This window comes from Sparus aurata, chromosome 1 (assembly GCF_900880675.1).
Source record: "Sparus aurata chromosome 1, fSpaAur1.1, whole genome shotgun sequence".
Taxonomy (NCBI): domain Eukaryota; kingdom Metazoa; phylum Chordata; class Actinopteri; order Spariformes; family Sparidae; genus Sparus; species Sparus aurata.
In genome coordinates, this window is record NC_044187.1 from 19,156,768 (window position 1) to 19,179,559 (window position 22,792).

Below are 22,792 nucleotides of genomic sequence, written 5' to 3' on the forward strand. Positions count from 1 at the left end.
CAGAGTTTTTATATATCACGTTGTATTGCTGTATTATAAAATATAATTGAACCATATCATACTGTCAACAAACTGTCAGTACTAATACAGGACATTATGGTGAATACCTCAGTATTATATTAAAAAATAATTGCTTATCGTGGGTCCTCTTGTAGGAGCCATTATTACTTGTCATAGCAGAAAAGCAACAGGTGTAACCAATGATGGGTTTGATCCATTTAGACTGCCAGGAAGCTACATCAGCAAGCCAACGCACACAATGCCAGAGCCTGTCACGGAAATGGAAAACAGCTGCCATCAGTGTTACGTCTTGGTTACACCAGCATTTGTTTGTCTCAGGATAAATGTCCACACACACACACCTGAAATGACAAAAAATAAAGATATTCTAATATATTAATATATTTTCACAATCCTGTTTTGGGAACTGCCAAGATGGCAAAAGATGTGGCTGCGTCTTTGATAATAAGACACCACAAACACACAACACACAGGACCACAGTGCTGCATGTGGTCTGTGGGCTGGTGATGATTTAAGGGTGTAATACCACTCCCGTCCTGCAGGTGTCGCTGCAGGCGGATACAATGTAAACATTACGGAGCGGCGGCTAAGTGACAGCGGCTAACGTCGGTGGAAATCCTGGATGTTGTCTTTCAAAGAGCCCATGGGGACCATTAAATAGTTTCCTGCTGTGTTGTGTTAATACATATTGCTATTAACTTTTAGATTATAGCCATCAAAAAGCAGTATTAGTATCACTGCGCTTCTGTTCAGGGACCGAGCTAACTAGCTAGCTAGCTTAGCTTCAGCGGAGGGATGAACTCTCTGGTCGGCTACGGAGTGTCGTCGGAGTCTGACAGCGATGGAGATGCCGAGGATGTAAACAACGGTGGAGTTAGGTAATATTCAATCACTTAAACATGCATCACAAGCCACAGACAGCCGTATGATATTAAATAATATTGCGCTAGTTTACACAAGCTGTCTCTGCAACTTCTCTAGTTCTGTGAAGGAGCTGAGTGATGAGACTCCAGGTGACAAAAGGACCCGCAACTTCTTGCTGGAGACTGGTTCAGCTTCCAGTGAGTCAGAACCAGAGGAAGATGACCCAGAGCCCTCCTCATCACCACCACCACCACATCCCCACATACCAGCATCCTCTGCAGCCCGCCAGTCCACCCTGCCTCCTCCTTCCCTGGGCTCCCTCAACCCCAACAAACTACCTCCTCCTTCTCTGAACACCTGCTCTGACAGCAGTGTGTTTGCCAACCCCTTCAAGGCTCAGGCAGACCAGAAGCTCAGCGCCTTGCAGAAACACGTCCCCCTCACACTGCAGGCCCAACCCTCCCAGATAGGGGGTAAAAGGATGTGTGTGTCGTACAGGAAGGATGGAAGGTGCAGGTTTGGGATCAAGTGCAAGTTTGCTCATGACAGTGACCTCCAGACCCCTGTGACCCCCACTGACTGTCATCCAGCTGTGAGCGAAGACCTGTCAGATCCAGATGAGTCCCATGCAGGTGGCTCATGTGTCGGAGGACAGGAGACGAAAGAGGAAGAGTCAGGAGGGCAGCAAGCGAAGAAGAGGAGGGTCGGACTGAGTAACACCTTAATACCCCCTAAACGAGCTATGAAGCAGTTTTCCATGCAGAGGGACAGAGAGCGGGTCAATATGTCCTGATGGGTTTTTACTGTGGTGTCATTAAGCAATAGTAGTGGGAAGAAATGTCTCCTCTAAGTGTGTGTATGTTGTAGAAATAGTGCACTGTCCTCTGTAGGGACGATTGATGACTCAGGCATACAGTTATATTTTTATTCCCCACAAACACGCAAGAACAGTTTCTGGCTCTTGCTCGAAGACATTTTAACATGTGGACAGAAAGGAGCTAGGTATTGATATTAAGGGTTGACCCCATCTACTAGCCACACTCCAGGCAAGTATGCAAGGGTTCAGGGCTGTCGCCAAGCGCACAAAGGGTCCCTCATAGAGGTGTGGAAACCTTTATGGCCACTTCCTGTAGGTCTGCATTTGTCCATACTGTCTAAGTCAAAAACCCACAGTTCAGTGTTGTAATGTTAAACACAGGATTAGCATGAGATGAAACAACAAAGATAATCCAGATGATCCACTATGATTCTATATTTCCTATCTTTTATGACAAATGCAAATGTACAAAACTACTGAAGACCTGTTATTTTCTCCCGAGCTGACTCTATTTGATTTACTGTTTATTAAAGGTGCAATATGTAAGAAATGGTTACTTGTTGAATTCATTCGACAAAAAAGGGGGCAGCACAGGACCAGAGTATCCTCTGTCTTCTGCTAACTGTGGCTGCTGTTAGTTCAATTATAAAAAAAAATATTGCAACACAGTAAATAGATGATACAATGTCAAAACTGTTATTCCTCCACATTCTGTTGATAATTTTAATTAAGGCTCGGATTTTTATTTTTTTTACATACTGCACCTTTAAACATCAAAAAAGGAATACACTTGTAAAACGTTGTTAAAACTTTTCCCTGAAACCTCTGACTAAATATGGTTCTATTGTGGACATTTGTACTCCCATTTTGTTTTGTACTATTTTTACAACGTAAAATAAATAGGTCACAAACACACAAGAGATGGTGAATTGTCACAAAATGTCATCCCAGTCGTATTTATACCATTCTGTTCTCTTAAAGCGTCTCTCACTCAAACACTTACCAGGTGACTTCAGCTAAGTCCATGAGGATTCAAAGTTGAAGGCCTTCAGGGGGACACTAAGATCGTTGTTGTTTGGGTTATCCTCACACAATTATGTTCTCTTAACTGTCAGTGAATACACTTTGGATAAATGTTAAGACGTTTATTTACATCATATAAATGAACAGTTTTTGTGTTTGCTCTACAGCACATCCTAAAACACAAATCAGAGAGGTGCAGATTTAGTATTGACATACGTATGTTTTCCAAGGTCTCTACATAGCTTTGCTTATTAAATTACGTTACACTTAGAAAGGTTATTGACAAAATCTGAGTTCGACTATTTCAGTGACTGTGCTATACTGTTATTTAAATGGGTTCAAATGTGATTTACATTGTCCACGGTCACCTTCTGGCTGCCTATAATAACCGAGAACTTTTTTATTAGTACATACATTATAGGGGTGTTACTCTTTTTAAAGACTACAAGCAGCCAAGCTTAACACACATTTGCACAGTAGTGCTGTCATGATACTGGAATTTTGTAACTTTAATACAATACCTTTAAAAATACTGATACTTGGTACCACAGGGAAAAACTGACAAATCATAGAGGGCATTAAATTTGAGATTTTCACTAAAAGTTCTGTATACTAAGAGCATCAGCATCTAAGTCAATTTATTTCTGGTAGACGAGGGAACTAAATAGTTTCAAATATTCAGATTTGATTATGTATCAATATTTTGGACAACACTACTGCACAGATGTCATTGAAACAGATTCATTACACTGAAATAAGTTGCTAAAATATGCACATTTGTGACTTTTTACAGGCTTGTGAAATGACTTTTTTTGTCTACACCTTTGCAGATTTTTTTTTTGTGTGACTTTAAATCATTTTCTGTTATATCTTTTTAACCTTTTCAAACAAAGGCTTTACAGTAGATCTGGACAATAAATGAAAAAATAGCTGCCTATTCATTTAAACTGACGTTTTACAGCTTTCTAATGTGTATTTGGTGTTAATTCATAATAAAAAACAGTTGATTTATTCCAGTAGGAACCTTGATGCCACACACTAGGCATTTAATGTGCTGTATATAACTAAGAGGTATGCTATATTATTGCATAATAGCAACAGCTTTGCGACATAACCTCAGCATCAACGCACACACACACAGACACACACTCACACACACTCAAATAAAAGGCTAGTTACAGGACTGTTATGTACAAAGGCAATGACTTACACATACAGACACACACAGATCTTTCCCTGATACAGATATTCTAAAAAGCTACCAAATATGACTATGAGTGAACAGTACTTAATATATTGGTGATCCTACATTTACCTCAAACATTGCATTACAGTATATTAGGTCACAGATGACAAAATCTGCCTCCATTTCTGGTTTGTGTTTTACATGAGGGCCTGCTGCAAATGCCTCTCAGCGCCGTCCGACAGAACTTCCCCCTGTGCCGTATGCTCCCACACCACACCGTCCTCCCCTACAGCCTCTGTCTGAGCGGAAGACGAGAGCACGGGATTGTCCAGAATAAAGCTGTCCCCGTTGGTAGAAGCTGGATCCTGGGACTGGGGATGGGGATGGGGATGGGGGCTTGGGGCGGCCGTCTGTAGGGTCTGAAGCTGCTGAGAAGTGGCTAGGATGGGGATCTGCTGAATGTGGGTCTGAGACTGGCTGACCGGCTGGAAGGTCATCTGGAGTGTCTGCGTCTGGCCCTGGTTCTGCTGCTGGGAGGAATACGACTGCAGAGACTGGAGCTGGGGTTGATGTTGGGTCACCAATGAGCTGGAATGGAGGGTCAGTTGTGACTGCTGAGCCGCCTGCACAAACTGGACGGGCATCTGGAGCTGGAGGTGAGTCTGCTGCTGGTTGTCAGCTGGCGAAGGGGGGTCAAGGGGGGACAGGGCGATCGTCACTGGCACCTGCATGGCATGGAGGCTCTGGTCTTGTCCCAGTAAAACCACCTGGTGACTCACTTGTTGGGACACATGGCCCATCTGGGACACCTGAGCCACTTGCTGCCCGACTTGCCCTTCCTGGCTCAGCTGGTCCACCTGCCCATCCTGCCCTATTTGGCTCACATCCAGGGCAGTGACCTCCGTTTGCATGGGGTTTCCTGAAAGCTCCAGCAGGGAGGCGGGGGTTGTGATGAGAGCGCCAGCGTTGGCTGCCAGTGCCTCTGCTATTAGCACCTCAGGGTGGCTCTTGGCCTTGTGGGCCACCACACAGTCCTTCTTCTCAAACTTCTTGCCACAAATTGGGCAGGAGAACTGATAAGTGGCATCAGCATCATGCTTCTTCATGTGCCAGTTGAGAGACGCCTTTTGACGACACGTGAAGCCACAGATTTCACACCTGTTGGGGGGACAAGTGAGAGACAATGCATTGAAGTCATCTCAAAAAAATTAAGAGAGTTACAAAAATGTTCAAACACAGACTTCTAATACAAAGTACTCACTGTAGGGGCTTCTCTCCGGTGTGAATCATGCGGTGCACAGCCAGGTTGTGGGAGCTCTTGAAGGCACGAGCACAGAACTCACAGATGTAGTCCCGCTGGTCTAGAACCACAAAACACAAAAATATAGACGTGTCCTCCAAATACTTAATTATGACAAAAACCGGCAGACAGATGAAACCCAATTCCTGTTTTCTGTTTGCCATGCAAATGTACCTGTGTGGTGCTTCGCATGTCGCAGCAGCTGCTTCTGTAGGCGGAAAAGCCTCCCACACGACGGGTGAGGACAGACGTACTTCTTCTTAAGCAAGTGCTGATACTTTATATGGTGCTGGCATGGAAAACAGAGATAATGTAGAACAGTATGTCAGCATCAGTTGGATGGAATGGCACGGAGACTAAAAGATGACCCTGTACGGTCGCGGTCAGACATTATGTGAATGCAGGTGAATGAAAACAAAGTACAAATGTGGGCTGAGCAGGATGTGAGTCAGTTTGCTGCTTTGTAGTTGATTTGAGGGGTCAACCACACACGTGTTTGCTATTGGTTGTGGCTGCAACTTGACTGGTAAAAGTTCAGCAAAGCTTATGCCACCGGATGTGAACCTTGTTTTGCCCCTTTGTGCTCATAGAGTGGGAGTGAACGAGAGGCAAATGTTGATTTTGTCACATGTGTGACCAAGGCCTCAGTAAGATGTTGGTCTGCATGAGATTTTGTGTGAATATGTGAAGATCACAGAGTTCACCTTTACTATTTTCATGAATCGATACATAAAAGTCATCTTTTTAAGCAAATATCTCAAACATTTGTCTTTTATGATAGTAAATGAAGAGTCTTTGGATTGTGACTGCCGGTTGGATAAAAGAAACATTCTGAAGACGTCTCTCTGAGAAGTTATGATGAGCATTTTTCACATCTGTTTTATCATTATAAAGACTAAACGGTTAAACAACTTGTGAAAACAATTGGCAGAGTAAATGATAATTAAAATAAATCTTTGCTGCAACCCTACTAAAGAGGAATGTGTGGTCAAATTAAATACTGTCTGAAATTGAATCAGGATTAAAAACAAATGCTTGTAGCAGTCCTAACCCCTTTATGATGTGATGCGGCAGCTGAGAGTGACAGACAGCCCTCAGTGGCACTGTGTGGTTGCTGAGACTGACCTGCAGGTAACGAGGATGAGCCAGGACTGTCCCACATCCTTCCATTTCACAGCGCACATACTGCACTGGGGGCTTCTTCCTGTGTGGGTGAAGCGTGTGTCATTGCACTGTCACAACACTGAAACCAAATATTAAATAAAGCAGATAGCAACTTCACCTTCTCTTTGGCAGCCTTGGGGTTTTATCGTCTTTTTTCCGCCGACCTCTCCTTAAACAAACCAAATACGATTGATGCAAATAAGGATAGAAAGGCTTGTTCTAACATGTCATTTTGAAAAAGAGTAAAGGTATAACTGTGGCTCATTAAACACACATGCAACATGAATCTATCCAACATGTACTTTGTTACACATCAGTTGGTGCTGTGCTTACTTCCTGGGTCCATCTGGGTCCTCCACCATTTCTTCCTCTAGCTTCACTTCCTCTTCCACACTCTCCACATTGTCCAAACCTTCTATCTTTATCTCAGCAACCTCTTTCTCTTTTTTAGGTGCTTTCTCTTTCTCTTTCTTCTCCTTCTGTTTAGGGGGAGGTCTCCGCTTTGGTTTAGGGACATCCCTAAGAAAGAAAAGAGAGATCATCCAGTTGGTAAACAAAACAGATGGGGCTCCATTTCTGATCATGTCAGAGAAACACACCTTTCAGCTCTCGGATCATAGCTCTGGTCATTGAGATCGTCTCTAAAAGGAACGTCTTCATCACTGCTGAGGGCCTCTTCCTCCTCTGCGCCACTGAAAGCAAAACAACAAATCACTTGAAACAGAATTCCCCTCTTGTGCTCAGGGTCAAGCAGAGGCGCTTGAGATGATTATACCTCTGACTCTGTGGCTGGTTGTTGTGGTCGTTTGGGTCACCCTGAAATGAAGGGTCCTCATCATCCAAGACTGGCTCAGCAACATCCTCGCTCTCCTTTTCTTTCTTTTCACTGAGACAGCAGAAGTGTGAAACACAGCCATCATCAAAACACAGCGCAAAACTCTCACTTAGTCACACACTCTCACAATTCACAAGTAAAGCCTGATTCGCGCTGGACTAGTATAACCAGGAGACCACGTGTGATTTAGAAATTAGGTTGCCACATTTGTGCGTCGTATGGTGCATTTGCATGGGATAAACAAAGTTTGTATTTTACTTGGATTTACTGACATTATCTCCTTGATATGAGGTCAAGGCTCTGTTTAACAGCTTTCCATTTTCAGAGGCTAAGTATCTCTTCTTCAGCAGCCACATTATTAACATAGTTTAGAGTTGTTTTGCTGACTCTGCATGCGTTGCGAGCATAAATACACATTTACAGCTGATTCAGATCAAGTAAATGAAAACCATTTGTTGCCTTCTGTCACTCATTTTAGACATCAGTATCTTGGAACTTGCAGCACAGCGGTTGAATGCGTACAAGCTCACAACAGATGTTTAAAAAGAAATGCAACCCCAAGTCATCCACAGACGGATTTCTGCAGGACTATTATTATCACATGACGTGTGGGTATGATGGGTGGTGGAATTTTTACTTTTCAAATACAGACATGGCAGATTTGCCCAGGATTAAGGTCACAGACGTCCTGCGTCATTATAAACATTAATTAAGGCCTCTGGGCAATACTAGTCAGGTGAGAATAGGGCTGAAGACAGTAGACTTTAAAAAACATGGGCACAGGGGGCCATAAATAACAGAACAAGATATATAGAACTGTTATGCAAACTCTCTAACCCTCTAGCAGCCTCCTTTGATAAAACCAAACATGTAGTTTTGTGTCACTTTTTAAAAATCTTACTGCAGAACTCCACAGAGCCAGAACACAAACCAATCTGATCTGATCTGACTGCGTCAAACTGTTAAACTGATGATAAAATCCAACATGATCCCATCACATCAATCACCAGGCTCAGTTCACGTGATTCTTTTATTTATACCGTAACCATGTATTAACCATTACGTAAAAGAATAAGACTTGCTTACAGAGTTCATATTATGTTTTACCCAAAGGAACAAAAATATGCTTACATGTCACACTTCTCTTTATTGTTCAACTCTCTTTCCACTGCTGCAGACAAACAGAGAAAGACATCAGTTTGAGAGAGGCAACAAAAACACTAACGCCTTAGAGTTTAGATGACGTGCAAACTTGTTCAAAATTGGGCAAAATAGATAAAACACAGAAACATTTCATTTCAGTCTGCTGCAAGGGAGTTATTGGAAGTAGAAGAGACTAACCAGACAGCACTGATCCCATTAGTTACACTGAAAATCCATATTCGCAACCAGCTCATATCAATTAAATAAAAATGTAGCTGAAGGGTTTTAATGGAATAAATAACATCCTGAAGCCTCAGTGCCTCTGCCTGAATCACAGGCCCACATGCTGAACCACTGTCGCTCACTGTCAACAGGTTGCTCACCAGCTGGATTCTCCATTCCAGGTTCGGTCTTACACACAGGCTTGGCAGAGCCGCGGCCGGCCCTGCCAGACGGGGGCTTGGCACGAGTCTGGGCCGGGGGGCGTCGGGAGGGAAGAGCTGGAGTGATGGAGCAGAGGCATGCCATCAAACATACTGTGTGCCATGAAGTGTGTGGTGCAGGCATATGTAGACACAACACACACATAAACCAATGCACACATAATCTGCCCCCATCCACTTATACAGAATAAGATGTGGGCATGTCAAAGACTGATCACCTTGAGCATCTGTGGCAGGTTTCTTTGGGTCCTCTGAGCTAAAAGAAGGAGACAAAAACACTGAGATTACTTTTTCTCCACCTGCAGAGGAACAGCCAACATTACTCTGTTTAAAAGCGGCAGCACTGAATGCAAATATGACAATCTTGCAGACCCAGGTAAGTGTTACTCCACCCTCCCCATGCGGAGCTTAAGAAAGGGGACGAGCTATGCTGAAGGCGTGCTTTTAGCAGGAACTGACCCCGCCGACACAAACACACATGTAAAAAGTCGTGACAGGCTCGATGTAAACAAATGTACGGCTCGGACTGCTCTGTTACAAACTTACTCTGTGCCTTGAAGGCTGTCACCTGCGACCCCCCCTCCAGCCTCAGCCGAACCCGCTGATTCTGAATTTTTCTTCCGCCTCGAGTTGGAAACTTTCCTCCGCTTGGTCGCGCCGATGTCCGGGCTCGGTTCGTCCTCGTCGTCGTCGCTCTTGCTGTCCTTCAGCCAGGCCGGTACTGCCCTTGTTGACCTGTCTCTCAAAACCCGTCCCGAGCTCTGCGGGCTCGACGCTGCTCCGTTAACGTCCGTTAGTGAAGCAGAGCCGCCGGACCTCGGGCGGCTCGCTCCGCGCTCCCTCAGCCCCCTCCTCGGGGTAACGCTCGAACTGGTGGCCGGGGTCTGCTCTGCGGCCTTGTCCTCCGCCGGCTCGCCACCTTTATTTACATCCTCTGCTCGGTCGCCGGCCGCTTCCATCACCGTGAGGACACTTCAGCCTACCTCGAATTCCGCTTAAAGTCAAGCAGGTTTAGTAGCGATGTGCGGAAAAACGGTCCACATCTGGTTAAAAGACGTTTTGATTGCAAGCGGCCTTTATCCAACAGTGGGGCATTTTCTGTCAATGCGCCGGTTTCGTCGCAAATTAAATGCATACATTTATTGATTAGACATTGAAAACTTTTCTTAATTATCTATTCAGCAATAAACCCATATCATTTTAAAGAAGCAGACACTATTTTCGCGTTCTTAAAGCTATAGTAAACCTACTTATTCGCCCGGGCCTGGAGCGCAACCATTTTGTGCGCTTTGTTGCGTCTCCTTTAAGCCAAATATAAACGGAGGTTACGTTCAGGAGGAGAGGCAACGCATTTCAGAAGCTGCATAAACTAACTGGATTTACCTCCGTGCCTCCAGAAGATGGAGTCGGCAGGTCCGTAGTGTTTATACATCTGCGGAGACGGCATAAGCCGTGCAAAGGCACCGTGCACACGGCTGAGCGCTGGTGCATCATGGGAAATGTAGTTTGAGTTGAAGCACCACAGCTCGGACTTTATTTTAAGGGTATTTCTATTTCTTTTCACGTGTTTTTATCACTTTAGGATAAAGAATAAGAAATAGAAATATTTTGTGTATGATTAGCAATGGACTTTCTTTCTACTGTAACAACAAATTATACAATATTAATGTAATTATCCAAAAATAAATCCATGCATGCAGAATATTTCCCTGACAAACAGGTGAAATGTCTGAAATGTTTTCAGTGTTTTTTATTGCACTGCAATATGGTTTGTGTTATGTGCTAAATAAATTAAATAAATGACAATATTTCACTCAACGCTCAAAGTGTATGGTAATATCTTCTTCTTGCATATGTTGAATTCATTTTTAACCTCAAGTAAGATGAATTATGGTTTATTTCCTACAATATTCTGCACTGATGACAGTGAAGCTAACATGGCTGCCAGTGAAAAACCTGCACTGTGTGGTAAGAGCTGTGTAGCTCTGCTGCAGGCTGATCTGATGGGCCTCATTTACCACCAGATGGCAATATTGTCTTAAATGTATAGTGCGCTGTTCATCTCTGACAGAATTGAACTTGGTCTAAATTCTACTCCTGTTATCTGTAGATGTGATAAAGCAGGCGTGGTGTTAAAGATAATATTTCTGAGAAATAAATGTACTTTTGTTTCATGCCTGACAGAGATTGTAACGGTTCTATTTAGCTTACAGAAACCGCCATGAGGTATTTTAGTCAATGGGAAGGGCAAACCCACAAAAGTAGGTTTTGACGCTACTAGGGCCAGAATTAAGAATATTGATACGGATACCAATAAATATTTTGATTATTGAAAGCAGATAATGGTGCAGGATATTAGGCATTTTACTGTCCTCAGCCGATCACTTGATAACATACACGTTAAGTCTTGAATGGCAAAATTCACGCATATTTCTACATGTCAATTCTATGAACAAATCGTGACGATCACTGCACGCATGTTTAAAGAATGAGCAGAGAATCGGAGTGCATGCATCAACAACAGCATTCATGCTCCCAAAACATGACAGTTTCTTTATAAAATGCTATTTTTCATGTTTTTCAATGCAATTTTTAATGTCTTTTAAATGAAATTTTTATGTCTTTTAATGTAATTTGTGTGTGCCTGTAAAGCACTCTGAGTTGCCTTGTGTCTGAATTGTGCTATACAAATAAACTTGCCTTGCCTTGCCTTTATATCTATCCTGCTGATGATACAAGTAAGGAACAAGTAATAGTCTCACATCAAAATTGTACTTAACGTGTACATCACTGTAATGTTGCAGCAAGTCAAGGTTGGCTTTTAAATACTTTATATACTGCTGGTTTGCATCATTGACCTGGATGTATGGTAGTATGTAGTAAATAAAGTCAGATAAAGGAAAAGGTACAATATTTCCCTATAAAATGAAGTGGAGTAGAAGTACAATGTAGCATAAAATCAAGTAAAGAACCTCAAAATTATACTTTAGTGCGATGAGTGACTTGATGAGTGTTTATACTCCATGGATCGACAGATTATCAGCCTGGCCTATTATCTGATCCGAAATTTAGCATTTTTCTTATTATCAAAATCAGTGCAGCATAAATTCTTCCAAAAAAACTAGTCCCTGCAGTTATCAAATTAATGTAATAGAGTTTAATAGTTTAAAAGTATTCAAATTGTGGTGGCGTTGAGGTATAAAGTAGAGGAAGTTGGAAATACTCAACTAAATTGCAAGTACTTCAAAATTATTCTAAATAACAGTCCTTTCCAATAGTTAAGATTGTTGTTTTTTTTCCTGTAACCTGTCTCAGTACTTTAATGGTTAAACTGCTGTCTGGCAGGTGGATACACTACATAAAAACACCATGTACCTGAAACTGCCCTCCTCCTCCTCCTCCTCATGTTGTTCTACACAATGAGGGCTACTAATGTTCTGAAAAGGCTCGCTGAGCTCCTCGCCGGGGTACAACATGTTTCTGGAGTAAAGTTGACGGAGAAGTTTATGAAACATTCTCAAAACACTGCTCGCTCTCTCTCTCTATCACGACACATTGCCCAATAGTAGCTGATGTATCGGGTCAGGGATGGGTTTCCATTCACAAAGGTCGGAGTTACAGTCAGGAAACGTCTCACCCCTTTTGCACTTTTCACAGTTATTCAGTTTAATTTAAAACTAAGGCTAGCTGACATAGTAAAGACAACGTGTTTGAACAATGTAGACCAACAAAACAAAAAACAGCATTGCATCCTTTTGAAAATGCTTTATTTATCTACTTTATCACTATAAATATAACAAGACCGAACAAGCTTTTTTTTTTTTCTTAAACAAACCATCAGATAGAAAACAGTCTGCATAGGTCTACAAAGGCATAGCAAAGGGCACATCTTGGCAATAAGGCACACACTAGCAAGAGTTTAAATGGTAACACCTATGTTAAACTAGGCATACATGGCTCCACACCACTGACACAAGGAGCAGAGGGACTTCATCCTGCTGCTGCAGTGTAGGTGAAATGCAAGCAAAAGAAAATAAAGCATGTGTAATGAGTGGGAAAACAAGCAGAGGGTAAAATTTGGATGGCTGTTACTGACATCTGCAGTCGCAAAACCAGCAGCTCAACACACACAATAATCCAGTTTTAGTCTTTTTTGCTGTTGAAGCTGATAAAAAAAGTAGCTCTTCTTGTTCCCACTCAAAACACTGAATCCAGTTCAAAACAGCAAACAGAATATTACACATAACAAAAACACAATAACCTTGAATTCTTTAAAAACTATTGGACACTTTGGCAAAAAAGAAAACATATTTTTTCTACTTTTGTTACTCTGACTTTTTTTAATCCCTAAACAATGTGTAAATAAAGAAAAGAAATATGTTTTAGAATATATTATACCTTTTCTTCTTACTTCATACACAACACATGTAATGCATATATTAAATATATCCTGACGTATTGTCATCATACAAGAACATAATAAAAGCAGTAGCAAAATGTAGATGATGGAGTGAAATGAGACTCGTTTGTGGATAATCAATCTTTTCTTTTTTCTCAAAATACAGCCCATCGTCAAGTCAAACACATCATGTTGTTTAAAATGCAGTAAAAATGAGAAAATATGCAGAGAATAATAAAAAAAGAACTACCAGAACTGCTTTACAAATACATGCTCTCATATAAAGATGGCTGTGGAGTGTGACTTCATGATCAGTTTGCATCCGTTACATTTGTGTGCATGGCTACTTTTATATTTCAGCATGAGGTATTGCTCCAGTGATTCCCAGTCCAGTATTACACTTGTTTTTCAGAGTTTAAAAAGTGCCTTCTAAACATTCATCAGGGTTATTTTATGTTTTTATGCTTTAGGAAAAAACTCGGTCACAGACACAGGCATTGAAAAGAGCCCAGTTCGCGTGTGAACATCTCTTCATCTGAAAGTCGCAATCTCTTGCTTTTTATAAATACGTTTTAAGTGCACCTCGGTCAAAAGCAGTTTGGAGGACGAGAAATAAAGATGAGACAATGTCTATGGAGTGCTACCGCAGGAGAGGTAGCCTTGTCACATCTGACTGCAGAGATTAGAACCTACTCGTCTCACCACGAAACAGTAATACCACAAATTTGGTGCAATGGAAATATGAATGCAGGAAACTCCATTCATTTTGCAATGTAAGGCACAGTGACAAGCACAGGGTAGCACATACATTATGCAGATGTAAGGCACTGTAGTCAGACACAATCTTTCTAATATCATGAGACTGGAGTGTTTGTAGCCTTAGTTTTAGTTTTTTTTTTGGTTAGCGTTGGCAAATACAGGAGCTCTTTAGTGCTCCAGTCCATATAGATACATGTCTCTCATTCCTGTCCATATTTGTTCACCTTTCAAAAGTCAAACAATAAAAAACAAAAAAATAATAATAAAGATATGCATAAATGAGAAACAAAACAACTAGCATCCGTTCAGTCTTAATCCCCTGTCAGCGCATTTTCTGAGGATAGGAAACATCTACGTGTTCATGATGTCGCCGTCTGTCAGACTTATAGATAAACCACCTTGCCTTTCCAGTTTTCTTTCACTAGCATTTCTTCCCAACAAACCTGGCACAATAATATTATTCAGCTGGCAACTTTTCTTCAACTAAACCACGCTATGTTTCCAAGTTAAGGAGGAGAGAAAAAAGCTAAATATAGGCAAAAGAAACACGACACTTAGAACCTTCATTTAAAACACAAATAAAACGAAATAAACCAAAAAGTACCATGTTTGAAGCATACACATTCAACCAGCATGGACGGACAGCATCACCTACAGCACGTAGAATTGGCTACCATACTATATTAATGGAAAAAAATGCTAGAAAAACATTAGTATATCCAAAAACAGTTGTCTTCAGTGGTATCCTCTCCTGTCAGTAGTTCCTAGTACTTTTACTTTCCTTGAATTAACTTTACCTCCCCAATAATGAGAAATCTACAGAGAATAAACCTTAAATATGTATCTTCTCCTCATAAATACTTGAATGTACCTTCAGTGTGTAGAAGAGAGGGAGAGACAGAGAGAGAGAAAGATATGTGAGTAATGCTTGTTGTTAGGGGGGTGACTGTCACCACATAAGGGTACAGGTTTCCTCATTGAGTGGACTGTCCTCTATATGTGTTCTAATATACAGTGATGCTGCATAATTAAGCCTGTCATGTGGTTGGCTTTGGATCCAGGATACACTGAGGCTGATATGAGATGTCAGGTTGTCATTGTTTCACTGTCTGTTTTCTTAATATTTGCTTCAAACGACATTCCTTTCGAGCTTTTGGATGTTCACGAGTTCAAGTGATGGGACAGACTGTGGTGGTCGTTCAGTCACATGGTCCCATCCTCACATTAATATGTCTGGTAGACGTCGTGGATGGGCAGCTGGAAGGCTGTGGCGGGAAAGGCCTGTGGAACAGCATAGCCTGCGTATCCTCCATATGCTGCAGCCGCCACAGCTGCATTCTTCTGCAGAGCGGCCAGAGCCGCTGTGTTGGCAGCGTAGTTTGTGATGGGGACGTATCCACCTCCATACAGGCCACCAGCTGTTGGGATACGCTGTACGTTGTGGGCCATGGCATAGACAGGAGTGATCGGACGGCCCTGGGAAATGTTTGAAAAAGAGGAGGAGGAATATAGTGAATAAGACAATTTCTAAAGCATCTCATTAACAAATGGCAACCTCCAGGGGCTGAAAAAATAAGCCCAAAACTGCTGTCCCTCAAATGGACACTTGAGGCTGGCTTCAAAAACAAGTCAAAAGACATAGATAGAAATACATTGTAATATAAAAAGAAATAGCTCTTTTTCGTTGCCAATACAAAGATTTATGCTATTTGTAAGTGAAAATGGTATACTTTGAGATGCGTTACTAGGATCCCAATCGTTTTCTTGCAAGAAGCACCTTACACCACTTCTGATAGATTACCTGTGTTGGTTACGCTCCCTACGTTTGACTCAAACTATTATTGCATAGTGTTGCACTAAATGAGCTATTGTTTCCCCAGTAAACACACCGACCTATGCTTCTGTTCCTCTCAGGGTCACTAATTCTCCGTAGACAATCCAGAGCGTCTTTGGGGTAGGCAGAGTGGACAGTTCGGGTCCAGACCATCAAAAGCCCATCATATGGACATCTCTGCCTAACTAACCCCGAGACACTGCAGCCGCATCAGCTGAAGAGGTTGGTGTGTTTACTACAGCTCACAATCCAGTTTATCAGCTCTGTTTTTGGCTGTTTGTTTTACAAACCAATCCTTGTCTCATTTGTGGTTAAACAGTAAATTCTCCATCCCTCCCTTTTGTTGCCCAGTTGAATACCAGGGCAAGGAAAACCTCTGTCAGTTTTAGTTTCTAAGATTTTTTGACGGAAAGAATGTGCCTCAGCTGAACTCTGACCCTTTTTTTGTCCTTTTCTTTTCTCGTGTCCAAAAACGTAATAGATGTGCTGTACTCAACAAGGAGTACATGGAACAAGAAGCCCCTGAGGCTTTCGTCATGCAAAAATGACAAAAGTTGGCCAAACAGCGTGTAGGGTGGATCTTGAAAGACCATCTGTGGGATCCATAATAACAGAAACTTTATGTTTTTTTAGGTGCAAACATACACCAACGTCAGAATTCACACCTGAAAAGGTGGGGGGGTAGAGACCGCAGGTAGGACGGTGGCAGCAGCAGCAGTAGCAGTGGTGTGTTCAGGGTGTTGCATGGCCAGGGGGTTGATAAGGTGCTCCACCGTGTGCACCTTCCCCTCCTCCATCAGCTTGGCTGCAGGAGCCGTGCTGAACACAGGGTACTGCCCACCCAGAGTCGGCAATCCCACTGCACATAAAGAGACATAAGAATGAGAGCTCGGATAATGGAGCGAACCACTGAAGACAAGAGCAGAGCACAGCAAGAGATGGTTAATATGTAGACAGACAAGCACAATCTTGCACCCATGCTCAAACAGAAACAGCCACACTTTATCTGAAGGTAATCTATAACAGGACAGATGGATGAAGCAATGAAGGATAAACCAAACAGAGAAAGGTTGAAGGAAACAATTTAGGCATAAAAGGAAAAAATAATAAACTACACAAATTGGCATTGGGGTGTGATTCGGATTATGATGGTGCTCAACTGTGGATTAACCTCAGTGCTCCAACACACACACACACACACACACGCACGCACGCACACACACACACACACACACACACACACACACACACACACACACACACACACACACACAGTGAAAACAACGTCAGTCATTGTTTCAGATGGACAAAAGTCTTTTCAATTTGGTGGTGATCCTGTGATTCCACACTGACTAGGACTAAGAACGAGACCCCTAAGATTGGGGCCAAATCATTCCAGTTCCCCCACTTTACAAAATGGACCTGGGGTCACCAAATATTCTAACAATGACAAGTATTAAATTCATAATGAAACAAACAATCTAGTGGGTTTAGTATGTTTAGTAATAAACTTGAAGATTAAAGAATAATACCAGTGTTCCTCTTTTCTTTGCATTTTATTTTGTAGTTTTGTTTTGTACTTGTTTGTTTTGCTTACTGTCAGGAAACAAGGAAACAGAAAGAATGGGAATTGTCCACCATAAAATTAATGTTTTAAGACAAGCCACCATATATCTTTAGTCTTTGATGGGGCAGCAGCTCATCTCAGCCTAAATTTAACATTGTAGACAATGTTCAGATTTACAAATCAAAACAAAAAAGAGTAAATGTTAAACAATTAATTTACAAACAACATGCAATGCAAAATCACGATGATCGTATTGACTTAATGTGAAGATGGGCCACAAAGCTAAATAACACTGGTATTATCCTTTAAGTGATTAGAATAGATTGGACTCAGTAGAATGGAGGAGATGAATAATCTTTAGTTCGTGCGTTTAGTTTTGTATTTCAACTCCTTCCATGACTGAAACTGTCGTAACACTAACATATCTAAAGCAGCTGTTCCTACAGTGAATACAACTGATTGAGTTGATATCCAGTAATTTCATTTTGAGAATATGTAACATATCTAAAGCAGCTGAGAAAGAAAGAGACAAGATACTGTCAACCACCTTTCAGTTAGTCTGGAGTTGAGTCATATGTAAAAGTAGATTGTGGAAGAACTGATCCCCACATAACTGAGGCCATGTTCAGACAGACATCAGCACTGCTTAAAAAAATACTTCCTTGTTCAGTTAAATAGAACCAAGTTTTGCCTCAACACAATGAAATGGCTTCTGCAGTAGCTATTAGCCAATCAAATATATTACTTTAATTTTCTTTTTTCTAAACAGTGCTGATTTTGATCTGAACACCCGGTAAGACAAATTTTTGAAGGAAAAAGGAAAGAATGAAAAATGGTAGTTACTTTCTGGTCACGCTGGAAAGGACAAATTTTCCATTTTTCTTTGCTTCTATATTTCTAGGAGAAAGGGAGTCCTTTTGCACCTGACCATCCAGCAACAACCATAATCTTGATTTACAAAGTGTTCCTCAAACCACACAGGAGAGAGAGACAATAAATTATGAGCTGGAAGGCTTTTGAGATGGGCAAGGATATGGATGGATATATCTATCTCACTGACTTGTGCCAGGTTTGATGCCAACGGGGTTGACAGAGGCAGCGAGCTCCAGACTGGGCATCAGCTCATAGGGCTTTTCGGGCTGCTTGGTCTTGCCCTCATGGTAGCGGCTGTAGATGCCACGACCAGCAGAGTAACCCCCCAGGTACGACCCCCGTGGTCCAGGGGTACGGTTACCTGCAGCAGCACGACCACGACCTCGCACAGTACCTGCTTAAAATACAGTTAAAGTAATATGATGACAGGGGTTTTGGCTTAAGACTTGGGCAGCAAGGGCAACTTATACTGGGGAAACATGTAAGTCCAGATTTTATGATGGGTTTAGAACTTTAAATGGTTGTCTTAAGATATCAGGACTGGGCCAGCAAGAAGATTAATTTAGCTCTAACTGTCCTGGGAATTACTAATCGATATCTGTTGAGCACAGGATCGGTTTGGAGTTCTTTGGGTCTTGTTTGGCCTTTTTCTGACTCTTAAATCAGATCTGGCTATGCAAGTTCACGGCACTGAGAAATGGTACTCATTCTCAGCTTTCTAGTGAACTCTGCAATAACCCAGCATGAAATGGGAGGTGACAGCACAGCAGGAAAAGGATGGTGTTAGAAAATGTATAGTTTGTCACATGGCAAGAAAGCTCATTGTTCATTGAAGGAATGAGTAGAAATAAGGATGTGAGGGATTACCATTGTTCTGTATCATTGGGGATCCTTTGGAGAGAAAACCAAAACACAATGATTGTTGAAAGTCAAAAAGATTTTCCTGCTACCACCCAAAGACCATATATCATCAATCATTAAAGGTAATGGGATTAGCATTCATTGGTCCATCACTTTGTTTGTCTTTATCCCCTCATCGAGTTAAAGATCGTAAAACTTTAGGCAAATGAGTTGCATTGTCATCAAAGATTAAATCATTAATATCTAAGTCATCCTGACCATTCAAGTCTTTCAATGTTCCTACAATAGCATCTTTTGGATGTCAAGATGAGATCTTTAGCAGTGCATTGACCAAATGAGTTCCTGCTGTCACCAACGTTTACAAAAACAGATGGCTTTCAGAGAAACACCGTGGCTTTTGCAACTGAACGTTAATGGTACATAAGCAGAAAGGATGAATTCTAACCTTTGACGAAGTAGTCCCTGTTGGGTCCAATGAGAGTGTTGTAGGGGTAACCATAGTACGCCAGTGTGTAGGGATCACACTGGTAAACGTAGCTCTGCTGAGTAGCCTCTGGAGTGGCAGGAGCCCCCTTGGAGGCTTTCTGTCTTGAGTACTGCTCTTTGTCAACCGGCTTGGCAAGCGTCACCTCGATACAGGACCCTTCCACCTCTGTGCCGTTGAGGTGATCCATGGCCAGGACAGCATCGTCCCGGGAGTTAAAGTGGACAAAGGCGTAGTCACGGATTTTCTTCACACGTTCAACACATCCAGGATTCCACTGGCTGAACACCTGGTTGACAGAGAAAATGGGTGATTGGTTGACATCAGTAAGCCAGTAATAGCATAATAAAACCAGTAAACTGATCAGTCAGCCAGTCCTACCTGTCTGATTGTCTCCTCACTGGTCTCCATCATAAGATTTCTGACGTAGAGGATCTTCACTGTCTCCATCACGTCTTCGTCCACATCAATCTCTGGCTCAGCCCAGTCCACTGCAATCTGGTGGCCCCAAAGCTGAATGCGTCCAGGCATCAACTTCCTGCGAGCCATGGCGGCTGCACGATGTGACTCGTACTCTACAAAGGCAAAGCCTCGGTTCTTCATCTTGTCTGCAGCGCTGGCATAAACTATCACATCTAATACCCCTTCTGTCACCTTAGAGACCTCCTCCAGGATCTCCTCACGCTTTTTGGTCTTGGGGATGCCACCGATGAAAAGACGGCAGTTGTCCACGGAGGAGCAGACCCCCAGCAGCCGCCCGGGCCGCACCTCATAGTTGTTGAGCTCGCGCACAGCCCGCTTGGCCTCATGTTTCTCTGTGTACATCACAAATGCATAGCCTCGGTTCTTCCCGTCAAAGTCCATCATCAGCCGCATCTCATAGATGCGTCCAACGGACTCGAAAACTGGGACCAGCTCATCCTCATAAACGTCCCGTGGGATCTTGCCCACAAAGATTTCACACCCCCGTGGTGGAGATGCACCATTCCAACCAGGAGGAGGGCCATATTTACGCTGGCCGTTTTCTTGGACCATAGTGTAGCCAGTGCGGTCCATTAGGGCCACCAGTGCAGCCTCATTGGGAGCACCTGCAACTCCCTCAGGGATGTTGATCTGTCCATGAAGAAGAGAGTGGTGGGAGGCACCAGAGGTTTTGGAGGAGGCAGCGTTATTGCTCATGGTCGAGGAGGAAGTAGGGTCTTCGGCTGTCATTCTGAGAAAACCATCCAATCAGATCTGGGGCCTGAGGAGCAAAAATAGGTTTCAATCATCAAAGTACATTTAAGACCAGAAGCCACCATTTAAAAACATCTGTAGCAACAAAAAAAAACATAAGATGGCTGATTTGTAGGCACAAACACCCAAGATTACCCTCTGAACAAACAAACCAAAGCTCGTAATGAGACCTGGACAGAACAGTGAGAATAAAGCATCTATAAATCCCCACATCACCTTCCCTGTCAGTGGTTTTACAACCTTGTTTTGTTGAGTTCTTCAGATCCCTTGCTGACCTGTGACCCCTATCAGAGAGAATGAAGGGCTGTAAACCCTGAAACCTCCAGCTCAAAGTTCACTGAGTACAACTGAGTCACATGCTCATTATATGTGTGTGTCAGAAGTAAGTTACTCAAGTTGGAGTTAAGCTACATGAAGAATTTTGTGTAAAATCTGACCCCACTGACTCCATACTGTGGCAAAAAGCTGTGCAAATTAATCTATCTCAATCTTGAACCTGTTAACCATACACTCACCACAAGAGGGTGTCGGACTTCTCACCTCTGATCTTGAGTGTGTGTGGGTGCAGCTTTTTCTGTTTGTGTGTTTCTGTGTGTGCGCTACTTCATTAAGGGCTGCAGCCCTATAAAAGGAACAGAGAACAATCAGAAATCGGCTTCCCGAGCATAAACCTCTTACTCTGTTATTTTCCAACACTGCCAGCATTCAGAACGGAAAAATCCACAGCTTTTTAAATCCCCAAATCTCTGCGCTGCATACAACACTGCCACAACCAATCACAGCAGACTACAACAGCAACCTCTTTTTTTATCGGGCTAAACGTCATGTAAGCAAACAGGCGAAATAAAAAACAACAACGTGCTAGTTAGGCAGGCAGTGTGTGTGTACCTGTGTGTGCGTTTTTGTGCGTCACAAGATTGCCTGGACTTTGATGGAGATAGCTGGGGCAGTCAACAAAGGTAAAACACTACTAAGCCAAGCAACCATGGTAACGCACATTTGACTTGACCCAATATCTCACTCTCCCACACACACACACACACACACACACACACACACACACACACACACACCTGTTCACTTGTTAGTCACCTGAGACTGGAGGGCTTAGAATTACCTGAAAACTAGCTCACACCTAGTCCACAGAGGCAGGACAATTATGCAAATGTCAGCTTGGTGGGAGGGAAGGATGCTTTAAAGATCATTACAATGTTTAGCTGACATACCACATACATTTACATTATTGATTAATTCATTTGTTGTTTTGTACTGACGACAGTTAGGTCAAAACAGGGACGAAGAGGAAAAAACAGCAACAAGAATTGGGAAAGACAGGATGTTGTTTCCTCCTTCTATATTTAGCCATTGCTGAATACTGACATGGGTCAAGATGACATTAAATTATTTAAAAAAATGCTCAGCAAAGATGAAGTGCTCTTAAAGGGCAATTCCCCCAATTTTGCACACGCCTGTTTACAGGTCTCGGGAAGTTATAGTGCATGTGTGAAAATATAGTATAAAGCCTTTTGCGGCTCCAGAGGAAGCTGCATGTAATCTTGTAAATCACCTCCAGTGATGTCACTCAGTGACAAGGTTGCATTGTGGGTAATGTAGGTTCAAGGTTTTGAAAGTCTACTGGTCTAGCATTGCAACCCAATAACACTATTGGACTCATTATGGTCAGTTTAAAAACAAACAATTAAAATCAATACAGCAGAACAAGAGATATCAATAATTTTCATTCCACTTTCTCTTCCTTTCAAAACCTGGGACCTACATTACCCACAATGCAACGGCAACTGAATGACATTACTGCAGGCAATTTACCAGATTACATGGAACTGCCCTTGGAGCCACAAAAGGCTTTATATTACTTTTCCCACATACAGTATGCAGTAGTTCTCCAAAAGAACTATAAACACTTTAATCTGTAAAATTGATGGCGTTACCCTTTAATGGCACATTCAAAAAAATAAAGCCGT

The 22,792-nt window shown here is 42.3% G+C and overlaps 3 protein-coding genes across 15 annotated transcripts in view; 1 reads left to right on the forward strand and 2 right to left on the reverse strand.

Moving 5' to 3' along the window:
• The first annotated feature begins 550 nt into the window (after positions 1-550).
• Positions 551-2,621, forward strand: LOC115580104 (uncharacterized). The gene is made up of 2 exons (XM_030414017.1): positions 551-900; positions 1,004-2,621. Exons 1-2 carry the CDS (start codon positions 818-820, stop codon positions 1,677-1,679), a joined length of 759 nt encoding a protein of 252 aa, XP_030269877.1. The 5' UTR covers positions 551-817; the 3' UTR covers positions 1,680-2,621.
• Positions 2,622-2,833: 212 nt separating this feature from the next.
• Positions 2,834-10,274, reverse strand: zfp91 (ZFP91 zinc finger protein, atypical E3 ubiquitin ligase). Of its 2 annotated transcripts, none has more exons than XM_030414003.1 (12): positions 9,344-10,274; positions 9,016-9,053; positions 8,738-8,854; positions 8,343-8,382; positions 7,152-7,262; positions 6,976-7,068; positions 6,710-6,895; positions 6,495-6,542; positions 6,338-6,416; positions 5,387-5,501; positions 5,174-5,273; positions 2,834-5,070 (listed from the first exon to the last, which is right to left on the reverse strand). In XM_030414003.1, exons 1-12 carry the CDS (start codon positions 9,754-9,756, stop codon positions 4,110-4,112), a joined length of 2,301 nt encoding a protein of 766 aa, XP_030269863.1. In that variant the 5' UTR covers positions 9,757-10,274; the 3' UTR covers positions 2,834-4,109. The 2 variants fall into 2 exon arrangements, with proteins under 2 accessions (XP_030269863.1, XP_030269854.1); XM_030413994.1 differs by having other exon boundaries at positions 6,495-6,545; positions 9,344-10,273.
• A 2,273-nt stretch (positions 10,275-12,547) lies between these two features.
• Positions 12,548-22,792, reverse strand: part of rbm47 (RNA binding motif protein 47) — a 35,826-nt gene continuing 25,581 nt past the window's right edge. For 7 of the 12 annotated variants that reach the window (XM_030420098.1, XM_030420116.1, XM_030420107.1 and 4 more), the window contains 6 exons: positions 19,956-20,817; positions 19,536-19,863; positions 19,097-19,120; positions 18,417-18,626; positions 16,455-16,648; positions 12,548-15,431 (listed from right to left, as the gene is read on the reverse strand). In XM_030420098.1, the coding sequence (XP_030275958.1) occupies positions 15,180-15,431; positions 16,455-16,648; positions 18,417-18,626; positions 19,097-19,120; positions 19,536-19,863; positions 19,956-20,786 (1,839 nt within the window). In that variant the 5' untranslated portion in view covers positions 20,787-20,817 and the 3' untranslated portion in view covers positions 12,548-15,179. The remainder of the gene's footprint in view (positions 15,432-16,454; positions 16,649-18,416; positions 18,627-19,096; positions 19,121-19,535; positions 19,864-19,955; positions 20,818-22,792) is intronic. The other 5 variants (XM_030420143.1, XM_030420162.1, XM_030420152.1 and 2 more) reach the window with 5 other exon arrangements.